The sequence below is a fragment of the Rhodamnia argentea genome, chromosome 10 (assembly GCF_020921035.1).
Source record: "Rhodamnia argentea isolate NSW1041297 chromosome 10, ASM2092103v1, whole genome shotgun sequence".
In the NCBI taxonomy this organism is placed as follows: domain Eukaryota; kingdom Viridiplantae; phylum Streptophyta; class Magnoliopsida; order Myrtales; family Myrtaceae; genus Rhodamnia; species Rhodamnia argentea.
In genome coordinates this window covers 2,741,528-2,766,548 of record NC_063159.1, presented here as the reverse complement: position 1 = coordinate 2,766,548, position 25,021 = coordinate 2,741,528, and the positions used below count along the sequence as shown (strand labels likewise).

General features: G+C 40.3%; 2 protein-coding genes across 2 annotated transcripts; one reads left to right on the top strand and one right to left on the bottom strand.

The window, feature by feature from the left end:
- Positions 1-14,649: 14,649 nt before the first annotated feature.
- On the top strand, positions 14,650-17,262 carry LOC115739901. The gene is made up of 3 exons (XM_030673200.2): positions 14,650-14,800; positions 16,174-16,793; positions 16,950-17,262. Exons 1-3 carry the CDS (start codon positions 14,763-14,765, stop codon positions 17,021-17,023), a joined length of 732 nt encoding a protein of 243 aa, XP_030529060.1. The 5' UTR covers positions 14,650-14,762; the 3' UTR covers positions 17,024-17,262.
- Positions 17,263-21,264: 4,002 nt separating this feature from the next.
- LOC115739887 (laccase-17-like) lies at positions 21,265-24,833 on the bottom strand. Its single transcript, XM_030673181.2, has 6 exons — positions 24,669-24,833; positions 24,394-24,545; positions 23,857-24,101; positions 23,619-23,747; positions 22,065-23,030; positions 21,265-21,667 (listed from the first exon to the last, which is right to left on the bottom strand). Exons 1-6 carry the CDS (start codon positions 24,792-24,794, stop codon positions 21,537-21,539), a joined length of 1,749 nt encoding a protein of 582 aa, XP_030529041.1. The 5' UTR covers positions 24,795-24,833; the 3' UTR covers positions 21,265-21,536.
- Between the last annotated feature and the right edge of the window lie 188 nt (positions 24,834-25,021).

Sequence of the window (25,021 nt, the reverse complement as noted above, 5' to 3'; positions counted from 1 at the left end):
GATAGAGTAGAATTTATAACACCCGATATTATGAACCACAAAGTTGTCTAGTGATCCATTATTCAAAATCATCAAGTATGACATTAGTCATAGCATTAGGCACACGCTTAAGAAATACCAAAAGCCTTTCTTTTCACTTTCGGGACTTAATTTTCCCGAGCCTTTCACTTGTCATGAGTATCTTGTTTGACATCACATAGCACGTCATGCATAAATCAATAAAAGCAATGTGCACTTTTCTCTTTTCACTTTTTGAGCATCATTTTCCCAAGGTTATATCGGGATTTTTCAAGTGCTAGGCAACGTCGCCACTGCACGTGTACGAAGGCACATGAAATTTAATCACTTGATAAAGATAAATGACGTCTACGCCATCGCCTCAAGTAAACTCTTGGCGGATGAGGGCACTTGTTTTTCCGTTGTCTTGAGCAATAGGCACTTGAAAAATACGTCGTTTACTCCCGAGCACCTACCCCGTAACGGCGTGATTTCTAATCCTATCTTTAGCAAGTTTTTCACACATGTTCCGGCATGCACTTCATTCCATTTATAAAAAATAACGATGCATCTACTTCAATCAAGCATTAAACTAATATCCTTATGTCAAAACTAATAATCTCCCTACCTCTTTAATGTAGAATCACCCAAGAACACACGAAGATGAGCGAGATTATAACCGAATAAAAGAGAACACTTGAGAAATTGAAAGATGAGTGTGAGCTAGAGGGCATGAGGGAAAGAGAGAGGGAGGCGTAAGAGCTAGAGAGGGGGAGAAAAGAAAGAGAGGAATGGTTGGCTATGGAAAAATTGAAGAGAACTCATCCTTGTTTATAGTATTTTTCTAGCTTGCTCCCCAAGTTTACTAATGTGAAAAGCATTTGATTCATCTCGACTTTTTCTTAACTTCTTTTCTAAGTTTCATTAATAAGCTTTCTTCTCATTGGTCCACTTGTTTAAGCTAGCTACCTTAGGTCCTAGAGTAGCCACTTTTCCTCATTTGATAGGCCCACTTATTTAAGCTAGTTATCTTAGGTTTTAGAGTAGCCACTTATCCTCATTCGATTGGCCAACTTATATGGTTAATATTGATCCTTATCTTTACATTTAATGTTTGAAAATGACATTAATCTTATCCTTTAGAACATTCAAGACATTTGACTTTTCTACTTTATTTCCCAAATTTCATTAATGAGCTTGCATCTTATTGGTCCATGTGTTTAGACTAATATCCTCGGTCCCCGAAATATCCACTTATCTTTACTCAATTGGTCCATTTGTATGCTTAATTAATGAACCTCATTTAATGCATGAAAGTGATTCTAATATTATCTTTATCTCATTGACTTAAACATTGATTTATCAATTGACTTATGCGTTGACTTGTGCATTAACTTACTTTTTAACTAATGACTTTTGACTACTAAGTATCGGGTTGGAGGCGGAACCTTGGCGATGCGGCCGAGCTGTCGGCGCCGACCAACCGTGTAAACCGCTGTGGGCGGTTCGGCTTGGCCGCCCCCCGACATCACACCAGCTAGTCATGACCAGCCATGCCACGGCTGGACGTGTGCCCAACCCCTCCATGCTGGGTCAAATTGTCCGACCTTGGCTTGAAGGGTTGGCGACTCTCCCCGGGTCGTCTTATCTTCATTCGTTATTTAAACCATCCTGTTATGCCTTTTAAGTTTTAATGGTTAATCAATAACCTATTCATGTGTGATTTATTAACCACTAAAATCGTGGATGTCACAATTGATGTGCTTACGAAATTGGAAAGAGGTTCAATAGCAATAGTGAAGTAAAAGATTTAGTTCGAACAAAATGTACGTTATCTCATAACAATGTTTATGACCCATTATCAAACGATGTTGAACAATACTTCAACACATACTCTCACGTGCAAGCCGAATTACAATGGGGGACAAATACATCAACATCCCTCTCATGTGCAATTAACGTGCAAGTCGAATCTGTGTTGGTCGAGCCGAACCAATGCTTCAACGAACTCCCACACTAAGCCCAAACTCAACCAAGACTTTTTCCTATTTGCTAAACTCTCAGCCTAACTGAAGGTCCTATGTCGAGATCCTATCCTAGCCGAACTAAGGCCATAACAAGATCTAGAAGCTCTGTTTGTAGTAAAAACCTAATTAAGCCCAAGTCTACTAGTACCCCATCTCAAGCCCTCCTTTTTTTTCACTTTATTGTTATAGCTTTCTATTCCTCGCATGCCATGGACGTCTACATTTTTTCTTCCAATATCGATTATTTCCATATTTTCCCCATATCATGCCTAATAACCGGATTTCTAAAGCTTAATAGCTAGATTACTAAAACTTCTAACGAATTTACATCGAAACTAAAACATCCTAAGATTAACTCGGGCTTCACCATTGCTCAATCTAGATCATTGCCGAGTAGCATTGCTGACAACAACCAACATCACCAACCAACATCATAGCTAGCCACCGCCATGGTCAGCAACCACAGCCTCAAACTTCAATCATTTAACATTTATGACCAATATCACAAGAACGCACGATAAATGAGCAAGAAACTTATGAGGGTTTTTTTCCAAATTAATTTTTTTAAAAAAATATTTACATAATTATTTTTTTAAAAATAATAATTATGGATTTGGGTCTCACTTGGCAGCTGGGCTGCCGAGCTAGGGCCGCTCGGCGGCCCAACTGGGCGAGTGAGAGGGTGGGGTGGGCCCGGCCCATCGCTCGGCCGCCCAACTACCGAGCAAGGGCCCGGCCCTTTTTTTTAATTTCGTATTTTTTTAATTATTGATACTTATAATACTTATTGTATTTATAATTTTTTTATTTTGAAGCTTATCTTTATAACATAATTAGCAATTATTAATGTAAAAATTTATTAAGATCTATAATTAATAAATAAGATTGTAATTATGTAATTAATTTAAAATATTCATAAAATAAAATTGGTAAGATATATGAAAAAAAAATGAGATTTTCATAATATATTTATCTATTGGATAGACAGAAATCCAACCGGAAGGCAAAATGGTGATGTGTCAAGAACGGGCGAATTGGGTCGACGATATCAGATCGGGCTCAAATTCGGTCACCTGAAGGGAAACGGCGTCCTAATCAATATTCATTGCTGTTGGCAGTGATGAACGATGGATTATTGCGATTTGAGATCGTCTAAATGGGTTTTTCTATTTTTTTAGTATTTTCGGGATTTATTAATGGCAGTTTTGTAATTTTGGATTTTTAAATATTATGAAAATCTCAATAAATATTATAAGTATCAATAATTAAAAAAATACGAAATTAAAAAAAGTTGGTAAGATATATAAAAAAAATATGTTGTAATTAATGTTAAAATTTATTAAGATCTATAATTAATAAATAATGTTGTAATTATGTAATTAATTTAAAATATTCATAAAATAAAATTGGTAAGATATATGAAAAACGAGATTTTCATTATATATAACAATCGTCAACCGTAATTACATATACTAATGATGTTGTCCTCCTCTATGACCTCCCGTTCTGCAAGCGGGTCGTCGCCGTTGTTCGGAAAGTCTAGTATTGTATGAACGTTGAGGACGAGAATCCGGATGAGTAGGACGTGTGGATGACGAAGGAATATCTTCTGCAAATATGCTCCGTCCAGATGCTACATATCCTACTGTATGAGGGTATTGAGAAAAAGAAGAGAAATCGAATCCATAAGGCTCGGCAGAAGTAGCGGGAGTATGCGGCATTGTATTGTCGGGATAATGAAAAGCAGATCTCCCGTGAGATGGGCCTGCAAATTGCACGAACCCCGCAGTGAAATCTAACTGGCCAAATCCTAGAGTGAACCCCGAAGTGAAATCGGCCTGGCCAAACCCTAGAGTGAACCCCGAAGTGAAATCTGTCGTATGATACTCCAATGGATAGGGAACGATATCACCATCTGGATGATCTCGAGTAGTCCTCCGGATTGGCTAAATAGTCTCGGGAGGGTCATCATCCTGCGGCCCAACGGATGCTACCGTAGTTCTTGGTTGAGACAGTGGCATCATTGTCGGCCGTCTTTCCTCATTCCGAGTGTACAGCATTGCCCTAGCTATATTCCCAACAAGCGCCCAGGAGCGACGAGACGGATTGACGTTATGTATGATATGTAAAATTTATTCAACGCCATCACCCTGGTAATGATATCAAAATTAATAAAAGTTATGAAATGATAATTGATTACGTTACTAAAAAATAATTAATGAATTAAATTGAAAGTATTTACACGAACCGTTACACCCATTGCGGCCTCCAGAATAGAAATCCACCTCCGGGTATGTCTACGGTACCACTCCATATATCCTGAATGATAGTGAAGTATCTCCGTTGCGGGATCACCATTGACTATGTAATCGATATGACGGTCCCATATATCAATCCACCGTTTGTGTTTACCTACCTAATCCTTCCCAACTGGCCTTAATTCAATATTATGCAATGCCGTATGATCACGCGGACGAGTAGGTATTGGCTGCTGCATACCGAGCCGACAAAGTACTCGGTCTGGATAATGCCACTCAACTATCCATGAACAGATGAGTGGGACACGAGCCCTCCAATTATCTTGTCCCCGCCGGCAGTAATATAGTAGAGCCTCCATAATGTCATTGGAGTAGGGCTCCCAAATAATCTGGTATCGTAATAAAACATATTAAATTAAATCAATAATTAATTTATAAGCTAAAATTATATTAAACTCGTTGGTTGCTATCATTACTTACGTCTTCCGATCCCATTCTATCAAGTTGATAGCGCAAATGTGGCAACGTATGTGTGGGGACCTCCGTTGTCGGTAGGCCTTGACTCCAGCTGCATAAATAAATAAAAAATGAGATTTTCATATATTATACGCACTTGAAAAAATTAATGACTCACGAACTAAAAAAATAATAGATCAACGACCGATTACCAAGAGGTGCATCTTGTAAAGGATCACGATCTGCCGGGGATGGGGAGACACATCTGAAGTGCTCGCATGCCCAAATCTGCAATACATGTATGGCACCCCCAATTTGATGTTTTGATGGATCGGTTGCACTACATAGCTCCCGATATAACCATGCAAGCGCTGCTAAACCCCAACCGTATTACATAGGGTTGTTGAAGTCCGCCAAAGATGGAACAAACAGCAAACTAACTCGTGCCCCTGATTTATCCGAAAAAATACATCCTCCAATTAGACGGAGAATGAACACCTTAGCATGTGTACTATAGTGACGTCATCGGCATCCGGAGGCGGATCATCAAAGTGTTCTCTCAGCCAGCCTAAGTTTATCTGCATCCCACGCAAATTAGGTGGGCGAGCACCAAGTAGATCATCACAGAGAGTGCCCCGGTTGAAATCGGTACGGCCGATGAATGCACGTCTATCTATGAGAAGCCCCGTGAGCACCGCTATATCCTCAAGCGTAATCGTACATTCACCTTCGGGCATATGGAAGGTGTGGGTCTCTGGTCTCCATCGCTCGACCAACATAGTAATCAAATGCCAATCTAACTAAAATAGTCCATCATATAAACTCCATAAAATCCCGAAGCTTGAAGATACGGGAGTATGCGTGGATCAAGTTCATCCACATACAACATGGATCACCGACATCTAAGGAGTGCATTTTGATCCGCATGTGAAATGTAATATTAGCTTTTAGTAGCAATTTTGATAGTGGTGTTATGAATGGCAGATAAACTACTAAATTTCTCAATTACCCGAGCGTTCCATAAGGTTTCTGATCTATGTCGGGCCTGTCGTGTAAGTAGTGAATCATCCCGAGGTCCCGGCTGAATATGAGTCCTTTGTGCCACATCTACAATTGTGATATCATCTCCATCATTAAATTGACATATCTAATGTACATATGGAATAGAAGCAATGAATAAATATCGTGCAACCGTGATATTATAACATCAATAAATTAATATATAAAAGGGTACACATTATTTTTTTTTTACCCAGGGAACCGCCGCACGGCCGGCAGCCTGGGGGTAAACCCCGGGGGCAACACGTGCTAGCCACCACACACATGTCATCGGTTAAGTCACCCCGCAACGCCCCTGAGATTCGAACACTCGACCTTTTGCGAGAGGAAGAGTGCGCGAACCAGCGGCGCCACCCAGGTGGGTGGTAAAGGGTACACATTATTCAGTATAAGTAATTTACATAATTAAAAAAAATTAGTATAGGTAATTTATATAATTCACAGAAGTTTTCCGATGTATGACTATTACGTAATCACGAAATGAAATGCACATAAGGACACCTAAATAAAACCCGAATACAACGAAGCAAAAGGATCTAGGATATCATAAAAACAAACATCACATAAATGAAAACCAAATTACACAACGAGTTCAAGGAAAATGGATACAGCGATACGGGGTTCGAAGCTTACAACGAAAGACTACCAAAAGGAATTCCACAGACAGGTCCAAAATACCCATAATCCTACGAGAGCATGAAAAGGTAGATAATATAGCTACACTTAGAGGTCAGGCCCACTATCCTTAGATAAGTCCTAATCAGCTATCGGGCCGTAGTCCACAAAAGCGTCTCACTTTTTAGCCTCCTCGGGGTCGGACTCGGTGTTCAGTAGGGCCTCCAACTCATCATCGATCTAGGGCTCGCACTCGGAAGGTTCTCCGGGCGCTACATCTGTATCAAAGGGTTCGACGAGCTCATCATCTGTAGGGGGTTTGAGGGACTCCGATTGCTCTCCTTTAGGGTTGGGCTCAATGTTGAACACTTCACCGTCCGCGGGAGTCCTACTACACCAGCCTGGAATAATACCGGTAGGTATCTCAAAAGTCCTAAGCGATCCATGTTCTGTTTCTCCCTCTCGATAGAACCAAGCTTCAAAGGTATGTGGGTTCCGATAATCGCCCCCTTCATCGACCCGGACTATGCTTCCCTTCCTAATGTATACCTTATCCTCGCCTACCGGGTACTCGGTGACAATCGTATCAATGTCCATCGGTACCCCAAAATGCTTTGGCGGCATGGCTAAAGGTTAAGGTCCGAAAAAGGTCGTACCACAACAGAGTGAGATTTCATCTCAATAAGTCTACCCTAAACCATTACTAGGCCAATAGTACTTTCGAACAATTCTAAAATGCGTCATATACAGCCATTAGTAACCAAGCGACGATACATCAACAACAATTCAATGATTAATATACAAGTGGAATTAGGCTTCGTACTATAGCATTTCAAGCAAAATAGATTCACAAGTCTATAATATAGAATGTTAGGATAGTCACAGAGATTTTCAACTCGATAGCCAGGCCCGCGTATTAACACCTCAACCAACCATCGAATATTATTTTGCACATACAAGATCGAGTATTAAATGCATCAATAAGGCAAGTCGTCCTATCCACGACTACATTCTATAACCGAACATAACTCATCCCAATTTACTCAACCTTTTATCAAGAGTTACGGTCGAAATTTGGAATGTCACACGACCTGTGTGCATAAGTACTCCTGTTATGCCCCGATTTCCCACATATCACGCAATGGATTCGGGAATTGCTACTACTCGGCGTCCTCCAGTTCATCTCATTACGTATACGTGATGCACAAGGCCTTCCTTTCTTCCTAATGCGTCTCGGGTCTAGCACTAATGGCAGTGCATCAGATTCGGACCAGTACTCAACATGCTCCAACGGATAAAACATATACCGATAGCACTCAAGAGTTTTCTCCAACGTGTAACACTCATCTACGTACGGTTTGTAATCAATTCCATATGCTTGACATGCTGCAATTACGTGGGAACATGAAATTTTAATCTCTTGAAATTTTCCACATGTAAACGTTCGCAAGTCTAGGCGCACTATCTGTTTATGGCCCCCTGATCCTCTAGATTTGTCACATTCGGTTTTAACTTCGAAAATCCCTCCATCGTAGTCGAAACATGTAACTTCGTGCCTATTTGCACGTTAACCGTTTTCCCCGAGTGTTTGACCAGCAAAATGTGTAAATACATGTTCTTAGTCCTTCTGCATCCTGTACATTATTCTTCTTGTATCAAAATAGTGGACCAACCGATAGAATATCTTCTCCACCATAGCTTTTATTGGCGGACCACGATAACCCTTCAGTATGCCATTGACTAATTCAACTAAATTTGTTGTCATCGCTCCATATCTTCTCCCTCCATCATAAGCCTTCGTCCATTTGTCCCTTGGAATCCGGTCACACCATGCGGTTGTGCGTGCATCCATACCCCTAATTTCGTTCATGATGCGATCAAACTTTCGCTGTTGATTGGTGTAAGCTGTATATTATAATAATAATCAGTGCTTCCTTCTCAAATATTGTGAATACGTATTTTCCTCAAATTTTAAAATTTCAAAATTCACCTGCCACTTCAATAAGGGCTTTGCCTTCGGCATTTTTGAATTGTTTGTTATAGTTGCTTACAAGATGACGAACGTAATATCCGTGGTGGCCATATGGAGGATGCCATTCTGCTGTCTCCATTGCTCTTTTAATCCCTATATGTCTGTTTGATATTACACAAATATTGTCCCTACTAGTGAATATGTCCGCAATGAAATCATAAATTAAGTCCAATTATCAATATCTTCCCGATCGACTACGACAAATGAGAACGGGAATATATGGTTATCGCCATCAAGTGAGGTCGTTACAAGGAGCGTTCCTTGGTATTTCCCGTACAAATGAGTACCATCAACAAATATCACAGGCCGACAACTTGCGAAGCCTTCAATCATCTGCTTGAAAGTCCAAAACATCTGGTTGAAAACGGTGCAACTTTGATCTACGTTCATGTGATCATCGATCACAAAATAAGAACCTGGATTCCTTACCATCATTTCGTTCATGAACTTTCTCAACATACCGTACGACTCATACCATCCTCCAAAAGCTTCGGCAATCGCCATTTGAGCTGCCCAAGTTTTACAATAAGTAGGTTCGAAGTGCAGCTTGTCTTGAATTTCCACCATGAGTGCCTTGATTCTGATATCCGGTTGGGCGGTGACCATTGCTTTTATCCGGCTGCATATATATCTCCGATCAAGTTGTTGATGATCCCATGACATTTGAGGATGACTATATGTGTATGGCCCATTGTACTTAAATATTTTTCAAAATAAGGTACCTACTTTATTAGACGCATGGAGCCTCCAATCACATGGTCTATTCCGATTACCGCATATTATCACATATTGAGACTTATTTGTGATATCGCTGCGAAAGTGATGATTTCTTATCGGAGAGTACTCTTTCGCAGCCAATTGTAACGCGTCACGTGATGAAAATAACATGCCAACATCAAATTCTTTTAATGGATCAAATAACATACGCCCCGGCTTGGCTCTTATATCGACTTGCATCATATCAAAGTCAATCTTTGAATATGGCAATGGATGTACCAACGGTAATATGGGATTACTACAATGGGTGTTGTAGTAAGCCTCCATATTGTCACCTCCGATAACTTCCTCATCACTATCATCAGTGTCTATCCATTCATCATCTTTTTCATCGCTATCATCTCCATCATTATCTCATTATGATAGGGGTCCACATACTGATTATGCACACCAACTTCATCTTTACCAATATTACAACCTTCCTCATCCGAATCATTTATCACTTGGTGTTCATCTATGGTTGCATAAAATTGTAAAAACTCCGTAGCACCAGTCTCAAGTGCAAATTGCTTGATCATCCTAACGGTACCATCATCACGCACCTCCGTGATATCGTATATGACACAATTCGATGTTAAAATCGGGAATCTATATATCAACTTATTGATATACTGGTTGGGTGTTATATTCAACGCGCTCACTATCGTAGCACGTAACTCATCAAATGTTGATATGTTTGCAAACTCGAACATGATCGATTGTCCGCCTTCGTAATCATGTCCATATTTTTTTTGCACTATTCTACCTCTCTAGTATACAATCGCAACTAATGCAGATGACATTCTGCTAAATAAAGAAATTACAAATTATTTTGCACATACAATTCAGTAAACATTGTCCCCAACACATTAACAAATTAATATTATAACAATTAATATATCAAATGAAATGAAATAAATGTATCATAGATCCCTAAGGGCTTTGATAATGTGTGATCAAAGTGCATGGGCAAATAAAAAAAATTTCTGAGCCAATTTGTCAAAAACGGAAAAATCATCATTTTCAAAAGCACGGAAAGTCAAATTACCAAACTAAGGATTTGCCCGGTTGATTGTGGTCATTTACTATTTTTTGGGATTTCTCGAAATTTTACCCATTTTTTTTCCAGAGATTTTCCCAGAAGAGAAAAATTGTTATTTTTTTTTAAATCGGGGGCCAAATATCAATAATAGTTCAAGGCCGATTGATTTTGCCATTTACTATTTTTCGGGATTTCTTGAAATTTTACCCATTTTTTTTTAGAGATTTTCCCAAAAGGGCAAAATTGTTATTTTCTTTAAAATCGGGGGCCGAATATCAATAATAGTCCATGGTCAGTTGATTGTGGCCATTTACTATTTTTCAAAATTTTTCGAAATTTTATCCATTTTTTTGGGAGATATTTTCCTAGAATGGCAAAATTGGGGGTTTTTTTTTTATCTAATTTAATTTTTTTTTTAATATTTACTAAATTATTTAAAAAAATATTTACAAATTTGGGTCTCACTCGGCACTTTCACCGCCAAGCGAGGCCCAAATTTGCAAATATATATTTAAAATAATTTAGTAAATATTTTTTTAAAAAAATTAATTTGGAAAAAAAACCCGCAAAATTGTTATTTTTTTTTAAATCGGGGGCCAAATATCCATAATATTCCATGGCCAGTTCATTGTGGCCATTGCAGCATTGAATTTTTTGAATTTTCAATGAATTTTTTCTATTTTTTTTCTTTTCTATGCTTTTAATCAATTTTTAATTTTTTTGTGGCCATTGCAGCATTGAATTTTTCGAATTTTCATTGAATTTTTTCTATTTTTTTCTTTTCTGTGCTTCTAATCAATTTTTAATTTTTTAAATTTCTTTTTCTGAATTTTCAAATTATTAAAAAAAAAAATTTTTGGACTGGGTCAAATTCAGCCTGCAATTCTTGGGTCATCCGATAGCCTAAAAATGAATATGGACATAAATGCGAAAATGAGTCCAAAAAAATTTTAACGAGATTAGGCCAAATTTTTTTTTTCCCTATCTCCAAGTACGCTATCCTGTTCTCCTTCGCCCTAATCTCATTAATTTTTTTTTAATCGGGTCAAATGCTGCCCACACTTCTCATATTGTCTATCCGATAACCCTTTTTTTTTAGTTATTTTCCTAAAAATTCATTTTAAACTCTTAAAACAATATTTACATTCACAAAAATTTAAAACAAATTACTAATAACCTATATGTAACATAGATGATTCAAATATAAATAATAATCACATAAATAAATCTACACTTACGAAACTGCAAAAAATAATGAAAAAGAAATTTACCTCAAATTATTGAGAGAGTGCACGCACCGAATGAGGAGCTCAAACTGTGAAGAAAAAGTACCGAATTAATTTAAATATTAATATAAAAACATAGTACTAACAACATATAAATAAAAATTCATACTTAACTATAAAGAAAAGTGTCTAAGAGAGAGCGTTTGAAGGACAGTAAGAGCGTCTAAGAGAGAGGCGGTTTGAAAGAGTGAAGAAATGAGAGAATGTTTTGAGACGGACGAACAACGTTTGAAAGAGAAGGAGAGTGACACAGCGTTTGCAAAGAGAGAAAAAAAATGAGAGAACGAGAGGAAGATGGAATTTAAAGAAGTGAAGAGGGGAGTAGGCGGAAAACCCGTAGCATTTGCACACCTGCAGCGCCCGACACTGCAGTGCGCAAAATGCGGGGGAGAGGGGAGCCCCCACTCTTGCTCTGCAGCTTTGCAAACGAAGTCAAGGCGGCGGGCGAGGCCCCCTCCCCTTTCGCAGCACAAACACACACCGGGAGCATATCACACGGAGGGCGGGGAAGAGTGCCACAAGGGGGGCGGGGAATAGTGCCACGAGGGGGGAGGTGGGGGGGCCCCGCCGCCCGCTCGGTAGCCGGACTGCCGAGGGGGAGGTAGGGCCCCCCCGGCCCGCTCGCCAACCGCTGGCTAGCGAGCGAGCCCCGTGGGGGCCTATCCCCACCCCGCTCGGCGGTTCAACCGCCAAGTGGGTCTCCCTCGGCAATTCAAATCCGTAATTATTATTTTTTAAAAAATAATTATGTAAATATTTTTTTTAAATATTAAATTAGAAAAAAACCCAACTTGTGACGGTGAGAGGGACTCACTCATGAACCTGCATTTTTTTGGAAATTATGAAGGACGACATCCACCCCAGCGTCATTCCTCACCGGTGACCATTCATCACCACCAGTCCAAATAGATCTGAAAATAGAATAAAAACAGGGAGTCAGCAGTACACATGGTAAGAATGACGTATGGCAGGAATCATCATGCTCAATAACGTATTGGCACGCACTCAAAGCAATCCATAATCGGAAGTAAACTGCCATGGATTCAGTTCGTGCATTTCATAGAATTGGTGGTGGGCAAATCAATTGGATCGTTTGTGCACGAAATCAAGGCAAAGATTCATGCTACACAAATATGACTGATATTACTGGGAACTTGAATCGTCAAACCTTCCACAAATCAACACAGACATAGCAGATTTTTAGACATCAGGGGTTTGGGTTTTCCTTTTAAAAGTGACCGAGAGTAGAACAGGGGATTCTTACCGTTGTTGTTCCCGACATCTCCTGTGAAATTGAAGAAGTATGGTGGTTTGTCTGGGAAGGTAGCATTGTAAACTCCAGGCAAGCTCCTGCTCGAGAATCCAACACCATAATTATCAACTAATTACAAAGAGAAATTGTTATCTAGTTATTCTCCAAAGACAGACATAATTAGCCCTTAGAAATGGTTAACTCTAAGAAAAGACAAGCATATTTAGCCCTAATCAAGATAGTCAGTACCTGTAGTAGGCTTGAAGTATGTCAATCTTTGGTTTCCGGAAAACTTATGCTATTCAAGCTTGTAGCTAGTTTGTTACCTTTATATAGACGAGCCAAGGATAACACGCTAACAATATAAGCACACTTGGCATCTTGAAGATGAGTTTTCAGAATAATGATACAAATTGTAGATAAGACCACTAGACACAAAGGACCACATTCAAAGACACTTTTTGAAAGGTTCGTATGAGTGTGAGGAAACTCGAGCTTAATATGTAGGAACAGGTGTATTGAGAGTCTTAAAATTTGTCACGAAAGAAAATTGGTATTAAGACTTTTCGAAAAATGCAATCAAGTCTTAAAACTTATCATGAAGTGCAATGTAGTTCTAAAACTTTACAATCAAGTCTTAAAACTTATCAAATTGATCCAATCACGTTTTTTCGTCGATTGCACTTTTTGAAAATTTTAGAACTCGATTGTACTTTCATGATAAATTTTAGGACTTAAATGCACTTTTTAAAAACTTAAGAACTCGATTGTATATTCATAACAAGTTTTAGGACTCAATTGCACATTTTGAAAATTTTAGAACTCCATTATACTTTCATCATAAATTTTAAGACTTAATTGTACTTTTTGAAAGTTTTAGACTCAATTGCACTTTTGTGATAAGTTTTAGGATTTTTAGTGCAATTATCTTTTGGGGCCCCCAAATCACATGTTCGAGACCTCCAAGTAGCTTCTTGGTCTCAAGAAGTCTTGATTTGTTTTTACGTGAGTTCAATTGTGTCCTGGCATATTGTGGTGAGATGGCGGTGCCGAACTCGTTTAAAATGAGTAGTAATTATGATTCAAACTTAACATTCTACGAGGGGAGTTGCGGCACTGATTTTCCACAATTTTAAAAATCTTATCTTTTTATGCATAATTATTTTGGGTTGTAATTGTATTAATGACATATCTAGGAATACTTAAGCAACCGATTAATCTTCACCATGGCCGTCTTTTCATCCTACACGTCTTATTCGAATGCGATGAATTCGTTTTCCCAACATTCTTGCTATAATAAAAAGATGTGAAAAATCCACTGAAAATCCCAAAGTTTTTTTTTATACATTTATTTCAATTTTTTTTTATAACATCAAAAACAGGAAAACAATGCCCGCTATACTGCATGTGCCTTAAAATTTTTCTCGTGACAGAGGGTAAATGTATCTCCCGACCATTCCGTCATTTTTATTTTACTTAAGCCATGTGGTAGTCCAGTGTCAATACTATTTGCCTTCTGTCATCAATGTAGACAGATTTTTTACGATGCTAAAAAATAATATATCATGTAAGTACAAATTTCATTAAAAAAATATATAAAATAAATGTGCCGCAATATGAATAATTTATGATTTTTGGTGATACTAGAAAAAGAAAGTTAAAAAGGGAAAACGGATAATATAGTTTGGACCCACCAGGCTTCGGGACGTGGCGCAACGGCACGTGGAGACGAAATGGCCCCCGTTGTAGTGCCACGCGCGGTTTTCCGCCGATCGGTCTCAGAGAATATGGGCTCTCCGGTTCGGTGGTTCTTACAATTACCAACCGCCACGCACAGACGCGCCACAGCCCGCGTCTGGCCCCTTGTAGCCAGAACAGGATGGGAAAGCTACAGTCGGGGTGGAGGTAACCTTGGATAACTGCAAGAGAAACAGATCCTTTGTCCTCTGTCTCTGTCTCTCACTCTCTCTCTCTGCTTCGACATGGATCAGGACGACGAGAACCCATCCGAGATCAACAGGTTTGATTCGCTGCTTCTTTATTTCCTGGGTTATTTCCTTTTTTGCCTGCGACTTGCTCGATACTTTCATCGTCTCGTGTTCATAGTCAATCGAGTCCGGCAGTTCTTGTTCTGCCGAGATTAGCTAAATAAGATTGATGGGGGTCTTTCTGTTCTGCGTCTGGTTAGCTTTGGATGGTTTTGGAGATGGGGGTATATGTTATCTGGTGGAGTTGGGTTTAGGAAGCTAAGCAAGAATCGAAGAGTTGCTGTCAGATTTGCGGAAATGTTGTCCACCAAGAAAGAACAGATTCGACAGCTGACTTCTGAGAGCCTCCTTACTTTGCTTTCCAGGACTAGGCTAGAACGAAGGAACTGAGAAAAATGCTCGCAGGTTGGGAAAAAGTGCCGAAAAATGTGACCTTCGACCTTTTTCGGTGCTAATAAGGTGATGTGAGCTATCAGGAGTGTACTTGTTTCTCTTGGAAATGTAATTATGTGAAATGGTTTTGGATCGTTGCACATAAGTTTAAGCAGTCTGCCTCTGATTTTCGTGTCTCGGGGCTGTCTTTCCGATGTTGCTGCTCACACACATGCGCCTGATTCATGAAGTCCATAAGTAATTAAATAGATCTCGTGCTGTAGAACTCTGAACGGCTTAATATTTTAGAGATGCGGCTATGCACTCGACTCTATGGCCTAGGTTGATGTAGAGTTTGTGGTCTCGAATTTGATTCTTCACTCCCCCTTTTCACGCAATTACGACGTATCCCTTCTGGATTTCGACAATACATCGCTCTTGGAGCATGAATATTGGGTTTGAACGCTTGGGGGCTGTTTCATCATATCAAACTTCACATGAGGGGAGTCTTATGTTATAAGATGTGCTCCACAGCAGATTGGTTATTGCCCTCTACTCTAATTACATTGCATACACCAAACTCTAAGTACGTGGCCCTATTGTAATCAATCTCATTTTCCGGGTGCATTTATCTTTTAGTTAGGAAAAGAAGCTGTCCACTTTACTCCTTAGAATTGAGATTGTTCATTGCCAAGCACCTTCAGCATTTCCACTGATTTGCTCCGATCTTGGATAAATGAGGCTGCAAATTTGTCATACTTAATTGAAGGTTCCTTCTGAAATGCGTGATATGGCTAAACTTCTGGTGCTGGCTTGTATTCAAGTAGCTTCACCCTTCAGAGCGCATATGATAACAGAACTCATATACTAATCCTATAAATATACTTTTCTCTGGATTAGTTAATGAAAACATCATAGCAATTTCCTATCAACTTTGCTCTCTTTCTTAACTTCATTTATATACCTTGTCAATACTTTAAAGATTTCACATTTCCTGAGCACTTGATGGGAACTATTGTTTTTGTCTATATAGGAAAAGAAAGTTGCAGCCTGGGCTCTTGATTCTGCCTCTGCCAAAGCACCAATGCTGGGATCGAAGCCCTATTCATTTGTCTACATTCAATAAGCACTCGGAAGAAGATGACACATCTAAAGTCGCAATCAAGGGAAAGGTGGAAATAGGCGACAGCATCGATGGTTCGGGACCTGAATCGGAAAAGGATAGTAACAGCCACATGGAAAATTCCGATTCCGCTATGTCATTGTATGGAGTAGATAACTGGGACACTGAGTCTGCCTCAATAACCAATGGGCATTCAGCATCGTTCACCAGTTATGGGTGTGCGAATTCGGAAAATTCATCTTATTCATTCGATAGCATGATGATACTGGATAAACAGGATGGTAAAGATAATCTAGTGCTAGGTCTTCAGGACGTCATTCCTCTCAGTGGCGACAGTCAATTACGAGTACAGCAGATCCTGGAGGAGCATCTCCTTCAATTTGGAAACCATGCAGACCACATATGCTCGGAAGAGGGAAAGGACTGCATTGACCAATGCCATGATGATGAAACCGAAGATATCATCTACTCCGACTGTGGGGCTTCCAATAATTTTGTCCTTTCCTCTGGAAGATGGATCGTCAACCGAGGTATGGTTTCTCGTTGAGTGTTGCATAAATGTAGCAATGGCTCTCCTTGCTCCACTCCTTTCCAAGTTTGTCCTTGATTCTGCTAATGTCCAACTGGTGGCTTGGTATATTCTCGATGTTTCGGTCGTTCATGTCTCTTTCGTTATTTCATTACAGAAGCCCAACACGGTACGAGAAGACCGACAATAGACCAAGAGTTTGAGCAGTACTTCTCCACACTCATGCTGTAGCAGGGCATTGCCGGAAATAAACGACAAATGCAGATATTACTGATATCAGCTTCCTGGATCATTGCCCTGTACTCTGCCGTAGGTATGGAGGTTATAAATCAGTCTCGCCGCACTTTTCGGTTGTTGCATACTCTAAAATAAAAATAATCGCCAGCAAATCTTGAGGGAACTTCTTTGATGATATATTGCCTAAGCTTTTGGTTGGGATGTATGCACATACCTCTGTCTTCGCTAGTAAATACAAGTAGTCTACATGCTTACCGCTCCCGAATGTCCCTTTTGACATCACTTATGTGTTATTTTCAGTGTCCTGGGTCAAAGAGCCAGTCAGATCTCCTAAGAGTGCTTACATATGTGTACAGGATTCGATTGGATACATGTTTTGGAGAATTTTGATCATGTATGCTGTTGGGCTAATATTTTGAGGAAGACTTGCCCTCTCCCTAACTCGTTTCAATTGAAAGTACTCGTAAACCAGTAGACCATTACCAGATAAATGACAAAATCCCCGGGTCACTTTTACTTTTCTTCTCACGCAAACATAAGACTAGTTGACAGGTTATTTACCTAGCAAAAGAGCTAAAGGGAGGGTTGAGATACGAGTTTATTCAAGCGTTTTGATCCGTCTTGGTGTTGATACCTAAATTTTGATTTTTAGAAAATCATTCATTTAAGCATAAAATGAGAATTGAGCTAGTTCTCACAAAAATATTTTTCATGCATAGCATATTCAATTTAATTTAACATGCATTACATTTTGCATCTTATATGGACCGGCGGCAGAAGCACACCTAAAATGGACGTGCGGATCGATCAAGAACTCATCAGAAATTTGGCACACCCGCAGTGGGGACATGGTGTTCAAAAATTGTGGGCAAAAACAGGAGTTTTGGCTTCATTGAACAAGACCAACTCCATGTTGTTTAAAATTTGCCCAAGCCCATGGATATAATATGTCTATATGCACGTGAGGTGTAGGACTTGGAGGTCTGCATTATTCAATCCAATTTAAAATAATCCTTAAAATCTTGATTGCAATAAAATAAAGGATAAGGATATCAATTGCAAAAGAGATATACTGAAGATTAGCCTTTTAGTTGAACGAAACCCTAGGCTTTATCTATATATATATGTGTGGGCGTCGTTCACAAAGGGGGGTAGAGAGTTTTCATAGAATATAGCGAGGAAAGGCAAGGAAAATTCGGCGGAGCATTCTCTATTCTCGTCCGCCGTTCAGCCGCCCCAGACGTGTACGCCGCCGCTGTAGCTTTGTCGCTGCTCATCCACCACTGTCTCAATCACTCTCAGCACCCCCTCGACAATCTCAAAGGCTCAGTTCCAGTCTGATATCCCTATCCACCCGTCTGCAGCCGCTCGTCCAGCAACCACCTGTCTCCTGAAACAGCCCGTTGTCAGCCTGCTGCAAGCCACGGATCAGTCGCTGATCAGCTGGTCTTTTGGTGGCTGATTAGTCCTCTTTTTATTTCCAAATCACAACACTAACCTGGCTACATCTTGTGTTAGGATTTCTGTGGATTCGGGGGCCAGTTTACTAAAAAAATCAATTCCAAAGGGTGCTGTTTTGGGTTGATTTTCATCAGATATTTAGTGCAGATTTTGGATCGACAAAAAGGAGGTTCTTTTGCAGTGGATTGCCATTATCCTTCTCTCGTTCGGTGGCCGAAAGCGAACCTTGCCGCATCACACCACCTTACCCAACCTTGCCGTGTGGAATCTCTTAGACGTTCGGTCCAAAGAATTCGCTCACCAGTATTTTTCGGCTCAAACTTTGAATTAGGTAACGAACGAATCCAATTTATCTATCTTAGAATTCTTTATCTATGTGATTGATTGCTTGCTTTGGTGCTTTATTTTTGTTAAAGTTTAGTCATTGAACATTGTCCGATTCGCAAGGGATCATTAAATCGAAACCGTGCATGAAAATTCAGATTTTTATTCTTGATGTTGATAGATCCGAAAATCTAAACATGGTTTGGATGAATTTCACTTTGTCTCGTTCATCTTGATTGAATTTGAATTATCTTGCATATTCTAATATTGATCGGACAAAAGAGAATTTTGACAAGATAAGGATAGTGATACTCGATTGAGATTTTGTGGATCATTTGAGGAAAAAATTAGACTTTGCTTATCAAAATCGAATTTGGCTGCATGTTCGTTATCTTGGTGGATATCACGTCTATCTTATTGGATACTTGATCTTTCTTGCGGATTGACTTTTCGAGAAAATTTGGGTTCAAGTCATGTCCTAAATCGCACTTGACTAGTGAAGCATCCGAGTTTATCTTTGGCATATGTTTTGATCGACTTGATCTTGGCATAAAGATATTGTGCACATTATTTAGAATATTCATGGTTATCTGGTGATCGAATTTGAATGCATCTGAAAATTTTGAGCATATCGGATAAGATTTTTACCTCGATCGGGAATTCTGAGCATATCTTTAAAATTCGGGAGATTATCTAAAAACTCTTTCAAATCTCATGTGATAACTTTCCTAAATTTAAAAGATATGAAATCCTTTGTGGATAGGGGCTTATCTCCTCTAAAATTCGGTACCTACCCCTAGTTGGCCGAACATCATCTTTTTTATACTTTATTCTAATTCAAATATTTTTATAATCTACCTTGAGTATAATACATGCTCCCCCGTGCCTTGTCCCTCGGAATATGTGCATTGTGGATGACTATCCGACTTCACCCCCGAAGTACGACGTCATCCGCACAATGAAATCGTCTAACCTATCCCACAACTTTGGGACCGGACCGACAAATTTCATAATTAACAAATTCACTATCTGATCCCACCCCCGGGGTACGACGTGAATAAACTACCTTCTGACCCCACCTCCCGGGTACGAAGCGAATTCATTGGAAAAATTCGGATTATAAGGTGTATTATGCTCAAGGTTTATTATATTTTTATTTGATTCATTTTTTTTTCATTAAAAAAAAATCATAAAAATCATAAAAGAAATCATGTCTTGGCTTTAAATGAATTTTTCGGAATTACATCTTAAGGAGACTCTTAATATAAATTGGATTTTGATTAATCAATTTGTGTTAATTGTTGGACTAAAAATCATGAAACCGAAAATTCATTAAAAGGTTATGACATTTCATGTGCATTTCACATAGTCAAATTCGTCATATATGTCATTCATGCATTTTCATGTCTTAAATATAATCCATATTGCATGCCATGTAATTCGAAGTTCATGTTCACTTTGCATCAAATTCAACTTTTCCAAAAGTCATTCATGCAATTTTTTTTCATACTACATGTAAATAAATCATCTTGCATGTCATATAGGTTAGTTTTCATGTTACACATCATGTAGTTAGAATTCACTTTCCTTTATATGCATCAAAATACATTTTCTCAATATCATCATTACTCATTTCATTTAGTTGCATAGAATTCATCTAATCAAGAAAACCCAAAAATAAATTGCACCTTAATTCATTCATTGAAATCAATTGGATTTGCCAATCAAGAGAATTTTCACAAGAATGGTACCGAAAGGGTGTTAATTGAAAAATTAACATAATCAAGTCTCCGAACCTAAAACTCCGGTTAGCAGAAAATAAAGTATTCTCCCATACTTTATTTAGGTATCTAATCTACCTTCCGAAAAAGATTAGTGGCGGCTCCAAAGATCGAAAATATTTTGATTGAAATCATATGAACCTAAGTTGCGAATTGGTAGAGCTTGGGAGAGCTCGGGCTAGGTTAATTAATTCATTTAATTAATTTGGTAATCCATTAACCCGAAGTTCAATCACGAATTTTAGGTCGCGACACTTGGCTTCTGTGGTTTTCGTCATATGCCATTAATTGAAACTCGGACGCAGCGTTTAAACAGGTTTTGTGGCTGGTATGTAACATTCAAACAGACTTTGCATTATCATTTAAACAGTCCTAGGTGTAGTTCCTAACGTCCATGTCTACGGTTATTCTCCTTCTGTAATCCTCTGTGTCTCTTCTTGATTACCAGGACAATCTTCCCCTTTGTTGTTTCATCACAGTGGACTTACAGGAAAAAGAAAGAAAAATCAAGTAGCGAGCAAGCCACCAAATTGTGTCGAATGATCAGTCTCTCTCGAGCGTGAGTCGCTGTTGGCACGCTGTATCTCAGCGGTAAAAAAATGCAGGAGTTGGCCCGTTGCTTGCAATGAACTTTGATTATAAGCAAGATGGATAATGAGAAATCTCGTGAGACAAAGACCACATTCGGTAGTTGAGGATTAAGATTGATCGAAGAGATCATTTTAACATAATGGTCCGCTTTCGTGTTCGCCGTTGAGCTGTTATAATCTCTTCCTCAACCAACATCGCAGGAGGTGGCAGGGTCATTGTCATAAAGAAGGACACGGAAAAGGACTAAGTTAGCAAATGAAACACGATCACGAAGAAGGGAAGGACACTCGCAAAGGGAAAAATTGCAATATTGCCACCGCTTGATCTTCGGCCTTGGGTCGCTGTCCAAGTCAGCATTTTGGAAGGTCCGACGGCGGCGGCAGTAGCTTCTGATTGGGCTGTGGTCCATCGAGGACTATCCATGCCATCCTCAGGCCCCAGGTTGTGTGCACGTCCAGATGACAGTGCATGAACCACACCCCTGTTTCAATTCACAACATGCATTAAAAACATTGCAATGAAATGCAAGTCTGTTTTTTTTTTTTTTAATTTAAAATAACTCATGGGCACGAGCGTAGAGACTTGGCTATTGACTCAAAGTAGATTGCGCGTAGTTGGTGGGATTCGAACGGGTGACCTTCGGTTTCTGAGTTGAAAATTTCCGGACAACCCAACCAACTTCGCCAACCTGAGTTGTTTATTAGTGACCAGTACTTGCAAATAATTTTTTATTGAAATTAATTAAGAGGATTTAGTATTGACAAGTTGAACTGAGAGCAATGCCTCATTTAGACATTTGGATTGCTCCATAGTACTAAAATTTAGTAGACAGTAAGATGATATTTACTATAGTGCAAAGATGTAATGGTAATATGTACCTGGATTGTCTGCAAGGAAACGAATGGCCACCCATCCTCCCGCCGGAACACCAAACGTGTTCCTCTCGATTGGGTCTACCAAATTGAATTTGGCCGGGTCTTTATTCGGGTCATAGTTCCCGAACCCTTGCCCGACGACAAAGAAGTTGAACCCGTGCAGATGAAGCGGGTGGCTCTCCGCGCCGAGAATGCTCGTGTCCTGCATCACTAGCTCCACACTCGTGTTGTATGCCAGAACCACGGCCTTCGTGGCATTGGTCACCATGGTGTTGTTCGGCGGCGGCCCCGTGTAGTTGAATGGCACGGGCGGGTTGGCGGGGAAATCGTCGGTGTACACGCCATTGGACTGGCCGAAGAAGTAAGCCTGCAAGAGAGCCACGGACGGCAACGCGAAGGATATGTTGTTGACTGCCGCGGCGAATTTCGTGCCGTTGGGTCCTTGACATGTGGTGTTTTTTGGGCACGGGGTCGACCCGAGGCCGACAGTGAAGAAGAACTTTCGGTCGACCTTTTGCGGCACGTTGGCGGGAAACTTGGAATTGGCCAAGCTGCGGAGTTGCCTCGTAAAGTTGGTGACGAAGGCAGTGCCGTTTATGGGAGGGAGAGTTGGTTTATATAAAGGAAGCTTGTCGAGTGACAGGTAATTAGAGCTCGTCGGGTGGCTGTACTCGAGGATTCCGGCGACGGTGGAGTTGTCGAAAGTGCCCTGGCCGGTGAAATAGGCCCGCGCTTCCATGAGGAAGGTGGAGTTGGGAAAGTCGGGCTTGGTCGCGAGGAGGACGTTCATGGTTTGGCCCGGGGTTATGAGGAGGTGGTCCGCGGAGAAGGGCTTGGTGTACACGGCGTCAGTCTCGACGACGGTGAGTGTGTGGTTGGCTATGCTGAAGAAGAGCTCGTCGTTGAGTGCAGCGTTGATTATCCGGAGGAGGTATGTCTTCCCAGGCTTCACCTTCAACTTGAAGGTATCTGTTTGACGGATTTCAAAGCAGATTAAGATCCATTGCTCGCCTATGTGGAAATTTTTCTTTTTAAAAAAAAAAATTCACGTCTTTTTGAACATATGGTTAAGTATTAAATTTCACTCTATATATATATATATATGAGAGGATATTATAATTAACTGGTCTGACTTTTTGGACACTATTAAACTAAAGATTTTTATTAGGTTCACTGTCTGTGTAAAGAATTTTGTATGCATTCTATAAGATCGGTAACATGTGACGAATTCAGTTACATAGGATTCAGGACAACCTACCAGAGATATTGTGCTATATGGATACAATAGACTAAACCAAGCAAAGATGTAGAACGGTTCGCGTGGATAACAAATTGTAAAGTAAATCAAGCTACATTAATCCGCTGTAAAGCAAGGAGACCTCATCAGATCGAGCAGTTTGAACATATGTCTAGGTGCATGCATGAGATGCGACCAGGGAGGTATCGTTCATACGATCTGTCGGTTTCGAGCATCAGATCTAAGTCTAGGAAATGAAACCATAAGCTATAAAGAGTTCTTGGCCACAAAGGTTTATGACTAATGCGTTTATGCATTACCTTTAGAGGAGCAATTGTACAAGGGTCCCGGAAGGCCATTGATGGTATAGGCATCGGAGACGTTGGGGCCTCCTCCTGTCTGAAGGGCCTGCGCGATGACCGCTTCTGGGTCTACATTAAACCACTCCCCTGTAGGAAAATAACAAAGAGAAATAACGTTTGATCATGGAACCACCATTGCTCATGTGTCCGGACATCTTAGATGCTCTTCCGTATAGATTTGTCTTGGATAGCTCACCGAATATTATCGGGACTTCCTTGTAGGGTTTCGCGAATGGGTAGGATTCGTTCCGCCTCGGGAGGATGATGATGGCGCCGTAGATGCTCGATCTGAGCCATGAGATGTGCGCGTGCCACAGCAGCGTCCCTCTCTGGCCGGTGATGGTGAAGTTGTAGGTGTAGCTCTGGTTGGTCCGTATGGGGCACTGGGTCACGTAGGCCGGTCCGTCCGCCCAAGCTGTCCTCAGTTGCCGGATCCCGTGCCTGCGCTCACCACGATTGACACACACGTCCAACTCCTTTTTAGTAGTTGTTTTAACCAATTTGGATAGATCAATGAAGACTTTCGCATCTCCCACAACTATTGGTTTCGCACGCACAGTTATGCATGCTTTCGTGAACTCTTTTACGTTGAATGTGTAATAGAGTGAAAATATAAGACAATTGCACCATGGAGTTCAAGAAAGTGACCAGAAGATGCATTATTATCAACAACATTACAGTGTTTTCGAGAGCATAAATTGACGAATTTTGGTTAGGCGCCACTTCCTCGTACCAGTGAATGGTGACGTTGTTGGAAACATGGTTCACCACCTTGACGAGGACCTGGTCGCCTTCCCTAGCCACTAGCGGCAGCCCCGGGACCTGCTTGTTCACGCTCAGCACACTCCTCGTGTGGCACAGCCTCGTCAAGTTGTGGTAATCGATCTTCAGAAAGGTAGCCATCGTTCAAGAAGCTCGGCGTCAGAAACCACCGGAACCGCGAAACCGGATAACAAACACAACCGAAAATCATAGAACTACAAAGTAACTAACAAATAATGTACGTACATTGAAGGTGTAGTGCCTCGTTGCGCCTTCTGCCAACTTTGGAAACCCTAGTAGTAACAAGGTGCAGAAGACGAAGAGCTGGTTCTGGAAGCTCATCTCTCCAACTAGGTGAAAGGTTACAGCCATAAGAAGTGAAAATGATCAGCTGGTCTAGCGCAAGGGACGAGAAAATTGGTGTCCAGCGGGTCAAATTTATAGTGGGCAAACGATGATTAGGTGGCCATAGGACAAGAAAACTGGCACGACAATGGAATAAAAGTTATAATAGCGAAAGGGTTTTCACAAAGGGTAGTTTGATCTGTACGAGGGTGTTCACCCTTGTCTGATCCGTGAATGCAGTTGGTCGTGCTGAA

Bases quoted from the DNA above. Each gene is read 5' to 3' on its own strand.
- LOC115739901 (XM_030673200.2), top strand. From the start codon at position 14,763: ATGGATCAGGACGACGAGAACCCATCCGAGATCAACAG. The intron at 14,801-16,173 runs GTTTGATTCGCT...TTGTCTATATAG, and splicing joins AACCCATCCGAGATCAACAG to GAAAAGAAAGTTGCAGCCTG. The intron at 16,794-16,949 runs GTATGGTTTCTC...ATTTCATTACAG, and splicing joins AAGATGGATCGTCAACCGAG to AAGCCCAACACGGTACGAGA.
- LOC115739887 (XM_030673181.2), bottom strand. From the start codon at position 24,794: ATGGCTGTAACCTTTCACCTAGTTGGAGAGATGAGCTTCCAGAACCAG. The intron at 24,546-24,668 runs GTACGTACATTA...ACCTTTCTGAAG, and splicing joins CGAGGCACTACACCTTCAAT to ATCGATTACCACAACTTGAC. The intron at 21,668-22,064 runs GTACATATTACC...GAATTGAAACAG, and splicing joins TTTCCTTGCAGACAATCCAG to GGGTGTGGTTCATGCACTGT.